Source organism: Alosa sapidissima, chromosome 10 (assembly GCF_018492685.1).
Source record: "Alosa sapidissima isolate fAloSap1 chromosome 10, fAloSap1.pri, whole genome shotgun sequence".
Classification (NCBI taxonomy): Eukaryota; Metazoa; Chordata; class Actinopteri; order Clupeiformes; family Clupeidae; genus Alosa; species Alosa sapidissima.
In genome coordinates, this window is record NC_055966.1 from 30,088,621 (window position 1) to 30,098,032 (window position 9,412).

Here is a 9,412-nt window from a genome sequence, read left to right on the forward strand (position 1 = left end):
GTAGGTTGGTTCAAAATGGAACACCATCAATAAGGTATGTTTCACAGTAGATGAGAACATTTTACAGAACTCTTTTGTTGGTATTTTACTTGGTAATTCACACAAACTTACACCAACACACACATATTAGCAAATATTTTACAAAAGTATATTAACAAATATATAGACAAATATAAGACTCTGAGTTTCCAGCACTCGTTGGTATAGCATTAATACATCACTCATGAAAAGAGTCAGTTCAACAGCAGCCTTTGAGGTCCAGAGGATTTGCATGGCAAATTGAATTGATTGCATCAAACTGGATCTGTGAACTCTGGTATCACAGAGGAATGCACAATGTTTACGTTTGGGAAACAGGAGGCGGTTCATCTTCATCTGAATCAAACTCCACATTTTCATCCTTAATCCAATTGCCACTCCGGTCCCGCAGCCAGCCATCGCTGTAAGAACCAAAAAGCACACACACACTTAATAAGACGTGGGATAACACTGACCCTTAGAGGAGGACTAGTACAAGTGCAATTCATCTGGGGTTCGGGATAATTGGTGTATATTAGAAGTTGTATGTATATTATAGTATTATACAATTCAAAAAACGTTAAGCAGAGTCAAAAAAACAATTACGGTAGTAAAAAAAAGAAAGAAAAAAAAAAACAGTACAAACAAATTTGACTAAGATCTATCTGAGAGAGTTCCGGTAGAACCATACCTTTTCAGTTTGAGGTAGTGTTCCAATTCCTTCCGGTGCTGTTCTGTCATTGGCTCTCCATCTGGGGGGTCATTCTGCTGTGGCCCTCTCTTCTTTACCTCTCCCTTTCGCTCACCATGCTGATGACCTAAGCAGATCAAGAAGGACGTGAAGGACTAATCAAGCATGTGGTGAAATCATAACGAGTGAAATCCTTCAGGAAAGGAAGCAGTACTTTGAGATTATAATGATGATGATGAGGAGAAGGAGGAGGAGAATGAAGGCAGAGCAGTCACCTGCAGCAGCACTTGTGTCAGAAGCTGTGGATGACTTGGCATTTGAGCTGGCACCCTGTGTTTGGTGTGATGAATGCCTGCTGCCGTCCTGGATAGGCTGGCACATGGAGGAAATATTGCTGTGTTCCTGTTCCTGTTCCGTCTTGGTGCTAACACCACACAAAAAAGTGTGACACACAGGAAGTGAAGCACATATACATTTACACTGCAAACTAAGAAGCACTTAGCACAGATGAGTTTACATATCGTTTCTTCATGTAATCAAGCTACAAAAAATTGTAGGATTAGTGATCAACACCTGCTTCTTTTGTGACAACTGCTGTACGGAGTTGCTTTCAGCAATGCATGATGGGTAATTTTTCTAGTTTGGGTCAAAAGAGGGGCAGAACTGGAAGCCTCCTATGAACAGACAACCACAAAAAATGTTATGTGCTACAAGTACCACACATTCATCAAAACAAAGCTTTTGCTTCTGCATCTTCCTCACCTGCTGTTCTTCCTCTTTGGCAACATAACTGTGGTGATGATGCTTTTCAAAATCTCTCTGCAACTGTGTTTTCTTTCGATAGAACCACTTCATTCCTAAAGTTAAAATGGTCACAAATTTGAATTATTATAGATATTTATTTAAATGACAAACAATTCACCCACCTGTCCTGACCAACCCACCTTCCAAGTGCTTTTTTCCCTTTCGATGAACTGTCAGCATGTCGACAGTATCAAAAATGGGACGATGGGAACACACTAAACAAGTGTACCTGTACAGAGAAAACAGAGGTGACACTGAAAGAGACTGATTTGTGTCAGCAGGCCTACATTACATAAAAAGGCTGCCTACACATTATCTTGGAACAGTCCCTTACAGAAAATAAAAGTGTCAAAACTGTAGTTTTCTGAGGTTCAAAACTGCAGTTTCGGGGGATTATTTGCAGTCCTTATGCAGGAAATGCAATATTTTGGATATGGAACTATTATTGTACTGTATTGTAGCATAACTGCACTATACTTCGAAAAAACTGCAGTATATCTGCAGTTATTTTTTTGTAAGGGGTTAAAAACAATTTCAAAATCAATACAGGCACAGGGGGTGCGAGCAGCGGTTCTTATCTTTGAGACCTCACTTCTGTCAACGAAAACTGACAGAGAAGACATTGTCAGTCAGTGATAGAGAACAAGTTGACTTATTTGAATAACTGTTGTCAAAAAGAACCTAGCACAAGTAGGCTAACGTGATGTAACTTTAAACATCACCTTCCATTCTTCATTAAAGCAGCTTCGTCTTCTGGAATGAAATTCGCGAGAAGGTCAGCGACACGTCGTTTCTAGAGAGGGACAGATTGGGACGTGGAATAAAACACCAGAATGCGTAACAACATTGGCCTATCTGTGGCTGGCTGTGGCTGAGGCGAGGTTAGCATTATGCCCACTAGTTAATTCATAGACTTTCTGTATGGTACATGTTTCTTGACATGACGAAACCGTTATTCCTGTTACCTTAAGGACATTCAGTTGACTTTGATCGTTCCCTTCTCGTTTAAATGACATTTTGTAAGCGTAAAACAGTCAAATCCCAGACAGTAAAAGAAAATCCACAAGCCAACTTTTTTGTTTCCTTCTACATCTACCTTACCACGTATCAGCTGACTACCATACTAACTACTGCCATCTATTGTAGTGGAGTATAAATTGCAGGCCTTAAGTAGTTTGGGTAGGTCTGACAAAGAAGCTTCTGGCAGCCTGTGACGGTGTATGTCAGACCTCAACAACTTGTCTGAATTGGGTCGGCAAACGGCATGACCATTCTACAATCTGCCCCGCTTCTTATTTAAGTCTTCCTGTGGCTATCCTATCAAAAACTGTCTTCAAGCAATCAAATAAATGTCTAGAAAGCTTTTGATTTTAATGTTCAACAAAGAGCATTTGACTTCTTGAAGAATACACACTACAAGATGAAACACTAAGTTCTCCTTTATTAAATACTGTGTAAAAAACACATACCCCCATACTGAGATATCAAAGGGCACTAATCAAATTAAAATGTTTAACGTTTCCATGAAAAATTAAGACTTTGTATGTTATAGCTATATCACAACAAGAGTATCATCAGCAACCACAGGAAGACCTGAAGAATCCATCTCATTTGTGAAAGCCATTTGACCGATTCTAAAAAAACAAACAAAACCAAAAACCTATATAATAAATGTTACTGTTGGTGTGAGAAAACATAACAAAATTAATACTTTTGGTGTAAAAGACCATTTTTGCTCTTGCATTCAGTAGCGATATTGCCAGCTTTAAACTCTAACATCTCTGAGATAATCAGCATTGCTCATTTTGTTAAAGCAACAATTATAATCAAATGAGAGAAATACATTTAAAACACTTATTCAATTGTTTAAATAATACACTCCATGCTATTCTTCAAACAGAGAATGAAAATATAGAAAGCTATAGAATTTCTCCCCCATCCCATAATTTGTCAGTGAAATTATTCCTCAGCTTTCACACAACAAATCAGCAAATCAATCACGGGACACTGGCGCATGTTGTCTGTAGTACTTTTACAGAGTGTAGATTTCAATCGAAGAGAGAAGTGTCCATATTCCAAGCATTTCATAGCTCAGAGGAAATGTGGAAGTGTGGAGACCTACTTCAAGTGGCTCAATTGAAAGATGGAATGTCTACATGTGTAAAACAACACTTATTATTCTGATAAATATAGCAATTCTCCTCAAGGCTAAATTAGAGAAACACATTCATAACACATCATTGGAAAACTAGACAGGCCAATCTTATAATCTTCATATCATTGCCATAAATCAACGTTGTGTGAACAGGGGAACAAACAAACAGGGGAAAGGTGTGCAATATTTCTGTGAGTCAGATTTTATGTCATTCATTTATTACATATTCATAAATTAACCAACGACGGCACACTCTTTCACCTACTTATGACATCAGAAAAATATATGGCATATGTATGGTTTAAAGTATGTTCTGCCTACATTTGGCTCCGAAAAAACTGATGGCATGACAGGGGGGAAATGAGGAAAATACTTTATCAAAAATGCTGTGAATGTGGGATCACAGATTTGCCTTGTGTTGTCCAGATGCTCACATCCATCTCTGGGTCAAAAGGGTCTCAGCTTATGGTTCCTCTCTCATGAAATTGGATGGTGCTACAAGTAATGACCGGAGCACCAGAGGGATCGATGGTCAAGGCGGTCAGTGCCCACAACAAGAGCAGACTTCGCCCCGGAATGTCATCTAACCCCCCGCCGCTTGACCACGATGGTGCCAGCCACTATGTCGTAAACAGTCCTGTTATGCTGGAAGAAGAGGAGGGTGACGAAGGCAGGGAAGAGGAAAGCAATGGAGAAGTTTTTGCTCAGCGCTCGTATGGTAGACCTGATGAGAGGAAAGATACAAAAGCTCAGGATGGGGTTTTTGCATTTCATTTGGACAGAAAACACAATAGCCCAGGATGCTTTAATCAGAGCTTTTCCTTGCACTTGCACAGATACTGAATACTGAAACCATACTGGTAGTGGGCCCCATTTTCTTTTCCTATTTTTAAGTACCTGCAGAGATATACCTAAGTATAAGCAAAGTCCTTTTAGGCAAGTCCCTCCACTCGGCGGCCATATACCAACGTTTTATGGGCACTCATCGGGCACAGTCTTTGGGTTGAACTGCGCGTGCGCAAGGCTTCACGACACCAATCTTGCTCCAGCGGCGAGATCACAACACATGATTGGCACGATGTCTTCACAACACACCATATGATTGGCTCAATGTATTCACATCACACCACATGATTGGCTCAATGTATTCACATGTCAACGTTTTGCCGAGGAAGGGGTGGGATATGTGTAGACAACGGCCATATTGGCGTGACAAACTAGCCCCATGCATTTCTATGGAGTATTTTTTGAGTGCTGTGTCTCCACATTAGAAAGTCTCTGGTATAAGTAAGTATAGTAGTATAAGTATATATACTCTTTTGATCCTGTGAGGGAAATTTGGTCTCTGCATTTATCCCAATCCATGAATTAGTGAAACACACTCAGCACACAGTGAACACACAGTGAGGTGAAGCACACACTAATCCCGGCGCAGTGAGCTGCCTGCAACAACAGCGGCGCTCGGGGAGCAGTGAGGGGTTAGGTACCTTGCTCAAGGGCACTTCACCCGTGCCTACTGGTCGGGGTTCGAACCAGCAACCCTCCAGTTACAAGTCCGAAGCACTAACTAGTAGGCCACGGCTGCCCCCCCTACCTGAGTCTGTCGTGATTACCCATGCAATGGGCCTCATTTACCAGTCGTTTTGTACAACTTGCCGTCAATCTATGTGTATGTATAATCCCATGATTTGTGTACAGAAGAAACACAACACATGCAAGCATATTTTACAAAGTACTACTACTCACCTTCAAAGCCCTCCACAACCTTGTTCCCCCCTACATCTGCGACCTCCTGACCCCTTACACTCCTTTCCGCTCACTCAGATCCTCTGACCAAAACCTCTTGGCTATCCCCCGCTCCAGACGCTCCACCCTGGGTGGCAGGTCCTTCAGTGCCTTGGCCCCCAAACTCTGGAACTCCCTCCCCCAACCCCTTCGTGCCTGTCCTTCTCTTCCTTTCTTCAAAGCACATCTCAAGACCTTTCTGTTTAATGATCACTTCTCCTCCACACCCAACACATAGTTCCTACAGATAACTTGTCTTTGTTGTATTGTTTTGTTTGTTTGTTATTATATTCCCTGCCTTTGTCTCTGTTGTATTGTTTGTTTGTTTGTTATTGTGTTTCCCTGCCTTCCTACTATGTAAAGCGACCTTGGGTTTGAGAAAGGCGCTATATAAAATAAACATATTATTATTATTATTATTATTATGTAAGACACACCTTAAACTGGCTGGATTGCATCATGCATATCTTCTCAGGGCAAGTTCAAAGTCAAAACACTTCCCTGATTAAACATGTTTGGTCACAACGGCGTGCAACATGGGCAACAGGTTTTCTCTCATTTGATGGGTGTCAGATCCGCAACAAAACGTGTAACTGTTGTATTTTGCTTAGTAGCTGCTTTGCTTCAATTTAAGCAATTGAAGTTAGCTAACAGACATTCTCCTGAAAGTAAGGTACCTTACAGGGCAACAAGCCTATATGGAGCTGGATGGTTTCAGTTCACCAGAGGGGTATTTCACAAAACCTAGATAACAGGTTAAGCTGTGATGTTTTTGCATACTGACAGAATTTAGCTTTGACTTGGTTTCACAAAGAGATGGCACATAAATTACCGTGGGGATTTATTCTGTCCTGCCATAGGTGTAAGTCCGCATATTCTGTGGATGTCAAATGGTTGGGCCATATATCTGAACAACATAACGGGACATTTGGAACTCCTAACTTAGCCAGCTCTTACACTCCCCTCCTAGTATTTCCGACGGATGTAAACGAGCTTGTGTCTGAACGAAGCGAAGAACATGCAGAGATTCTGTTCATGTGCACGTTCAACCACGTTCAACCTGTTCAACCACGCGGAGATTCTGTTCATGTGTGTCGTGTCATGTGTGATTGTTGACACAATCAATGTAGCAACTGGTATTTTAACAGGGAAACAGGAGTTATCTACATAATATGACACAAAATTTCTCAGGCAATTTATTGTCCAAAAAAATACTACACATTTTGGATGATGACATGTAATATCAACGGCATACTCACGCAGAGAGAGATACATTTGATGCAGGGACAACCCGCACTCGGTTCGGTTGTACCAGGACGGAGCTGTCACAGGTGACCACCCGCAGACCGATAAGGAACTTTCCTGGGGTGGCTCCACCGGCGCCCCAGATGCATATTATCTAGGATTGAGATGGGATGGTACAAATTGTTAATTCCTCCAGGACACCCAGTGCACATTTCACATTAGTGTTCATGGTGATGGAGAAAAAACAAATAGACGGATGGATGGATGGATGGATGTACAGCTAGATAGATAGATACTTAATTTATCACAAGGGAAATGTAGGCATCCAGAATCGTACATGATATACAAAAAAAGAAAAAACACAAAAACACAAAGATAAAACTACACTTGTGAGATGATCGTCTATCCACCACATTTCAAATTCACTGTGATGCAATATGCAAGTTAAAGTCTGTGATCTCTTCCTAAACTGACACAGCGGTCTGATTATGGTTGACTTTTGTTTGGATTTTCTCCCCTGCCATTTCATAGAGCAAACATTCTTTTCCCTTTGAAATTATTCTTTCCATGATAATCTGCCTTTGAACGTGATGATAACATCACTTCAGCAACATTACTTAATCAAGCTCCATCTATTGCCAAGTTGTATTGGCTGCATTTTCAGATGGACACAATTGATTGGTGGAGACTAACTAGTTTAAATGCAAGGCAATGCAAATTTCAAAGTCTAAGTCTAACCAAGCCTGGCTTAATAACTATACAAAACGTACATACCACCAACCAGCATATATCATCAGCAATGTGTAGCCTACTGACCTCATAAAAACAGACTAGTATGCGGTAGACAAGTGCCACAAGCATCATCTTCTGAAGTTCCTCCATGGATGCATTTTCATCAATCTCCTCCACAATAAAATGCATGGCAAATTTGGATATGTCCCTGAAATAGAAGTTAAAAGGTTAAAAAAGAAACCTCATGATCATCAGACCTCATAAGTAGGTTACATCTTACTACATTAAGGAATTCAACATAGATAGTTGTAATAATTAACTCACTTCATTCCACTCAAATGCATGATGCTGATAATAATGGTTGCCTTTATGAAGAACAAAATTATGAAATCCACCATCTCTGCCATAAATCTCTGGAGGGGGGAAGGTATGGTGTATTCCCGACCTAAGCAAACACAATTTGCATCAAAATAACAGCAGTTCAAAGGTTGTTAAATATGCAGACTGATAGTTTAGGACACTGTAACAGTTTGGTTACTTGGGGTTCAATTGATTCTGAGTTTTCTGCCTTCTAGTTAGACCGTCCTGACTACGAGACAAAATATAGCTTACCAGGTTGTTGTGCATTCCCATTTGGCTGCTGTTGTTGTTGTTGCTGCTGCGGCTGCTGTACTGGTCCTGGAACCGTTGACTGGGTAACGTTAGTGTCACCCGCTTGGTTAGCATTACCTGCTGCAGGTGGGGCAGGGAAAACATGGGGTGGCACAGGAAAAGCAAGTGGATTGTACCAGGTGCGAGGGTCTGAGGCAGATACATCGGTTCTGGAGGAGGACGGAGACTGGGCTTCACTTGACGAGGAGGGTACAGGAAAGCAAGGAGGGCAAGAGAGAGTAAAAACTGACATCCAGCTATGCCAATTCACGTATACACTGTAGTATTGCCACATCCATTCCTGCAGTTTTTCGCAATATTCTGTGGTGGTCATGCTGTTATTAACGTCCTTGTTGTTGTTTAAAGTGTTGTCCTCATTGGCCTTTCTATTAATGCCAGCATTTCTAGTCCGAACACTGTTGTTTACAGGTATTTTTTCTTTGACACTCGGTCCATTTCCTGAGTCCGCCATGTCTGATTGGGTACCCGTCACCTCTTCATCGAACGAAGAAAGACGTCCAGTTATTTGTTTCAAAGGATGAACGTTGCCATCTCCTGGTCTGGAATGAAAATCTTTGTTAAATCTGGTGTACGTCAGTAACCTCCAGTGCATTCAGTGCATTTAGTAGGGGGGCCTATGTGTCTAATTTGGGGGCTTGTGCGATTCGAATGTTAATTTTTGGAGAGTGTTATATCTTTGTTCTAGGGGTTCTTAAGAGTATAAAAACATGTCTCCATTTTTTTTGAGGGTTCCAAGGACCCAAATCAAAGGTCAAATTCAGAAAAGGTCTAATTTGGTGTTTTGTCCATAAACCTCACATTGCTGGTATTATAGCATAGGGTTTGGTGCCAAAAAGCAAAGATATTCTACAAGGTAGTGTGCAAAAGTGGACCACATAAACAATACAACATTATAAAACATTTTTAGGCTGGTGATTGATATCTTTAACAAGAAATTGTGCCTAAAATTATCGAAATTGTCCGCTTAAAAAACATAATACTTCAATATCAATACTATAATACTATCAATTCATGCCTATTAGTGTGCTTGAGTGTAGGCCTAGTCTGCTCTGCCAGTTCTTGTCTACACCCATTTAGAGCACAAAGTGCAGAGATCTCTGTTAAATCAAGTTTAATATACTTTTACATAGCTACCAGCTGAAGTCTGTAAGGCCTTCCGTAGCCTATGTAAGTGTGAAGAAAAGAAAGGGTAAAAGGATCAGATAGACAAACAGACAGGTGAGTGTGTGTGTGTGTGTAAGAGAGAGAAAGAGAAAGAGAGACACTAGCAGTGACAGTTGGCTGTTGATAGCTGGCAGTTATAGAATGTA

General features: G+C 40.9%; 2 protein-coding genes across 2 annotated transcripts; both read right to left on the reverse strand.

Moving 5' to 3' along the window:
- Window positions 1-126: 126 nt before the first annotated feature.
- Window positions 127-2,637, reverse strand: scnm1 (sodium channel modifier 1). The gene is made up of 8 exons (XM_042106463.1): window positions 2,479-2,637; window positions 2,236-2,306; window positions 1,654-1,742; window positions 1,472-1,566; window positions 1,283-1,383; window positions 985-1,133; window positions 710-836; window positions 127-440 (listed from the first exon to the last, which is right to left on the reverse strand). Exons 1-8 carry the CDS (start codon window positions 2,527-2,529, stop codon window positions 341-343), a joined length of 783 nt encoding a protein of 260 aa, XP_041962397.1. The 5' UTR covers window positions 2,530-2,637; the 3' UTR covers window positions 127-340.
- Window positions 2,638-2,934: 297 nt separating this feature from the next.
- On the reverse strand, window positions 2,935-8,643 carry fam8a1b (family with sequence similarity 8 member A1b). Its single transcript, XM_042106427.1, has 5 exons — window positions 8,043-8,643; window positions 7,755-7,875; window positions 7,515-7,638; window positions 6,713-6,852; window positions 2,935-4,392 (listed from the first exon to the last, which is right to left on the reverse strand). The coding sequence occupies exons 1-5, from the start codon at window positions 8,551-8,553 to the stop codon at window positions 4,248-4,250; spliced, it is 1,041 nt and encodes a 346-aa protein (XP_041962361.1). The 5' UTR covers window positions 8,554-8,643; the 3' UTR covers window positions 2,935-4,247.
- Between the last annotated feature and the right edge of the window lie 769 nt (window positions 8,644-9,412).

What these genes read in the sequence shown, in the direction of transcription:
- fam8a1b (XM_042106427.1), bottom strand. Translation starts at nt 8,553, where the DNA reads ATGGCGGACTCAGGAAATGGACCGAGTGTCAAAGAAAAAATACCTGTA. An exon ending in TGGGAATGCACAACAACCTG is followed by an intron (nt 7,876 to 8,042) that starts GTAAGCTATATT and finishes GTGTTTGCTTAG; the next exon opens with GTCGGGAATACACCATACCT. An exon ending in ATGCATTTGAGTGGAATGAA is followed by an intron (nt 7,639 to 7,754) that starts GTGAGTTAATTA and finishes CTTCTATTTCAG; the next exon opens with GGACATATCCAAATTTGCCA.
- scnm1 (XM_042106463.1), bottom strand. Translation starts at nt 2,529, where the DNA reads ATGTCATTTAAACGAGAAGGGAACGATCAAAGTCAACTGAATGTCCTT. An exon ending in GGGAAAAAAGCACTTGGAAG is followed by an intron (nt 1,567 to 1,653) that starts GTGGGTTGGTCA and finishes TTTTAACTTTAG; the next exon opens with GAATGAAGTGGTTCTATCGA. An exon ending in CCAAAGAGGAAGAACAGCAG is followed by an intron (nt 1,384 to 1,471) that starts GTGAGGAAGATG and finishes GTCTGTTCATAG; the next exon opens with GAGGCTTCCAGTTCTGCCCC.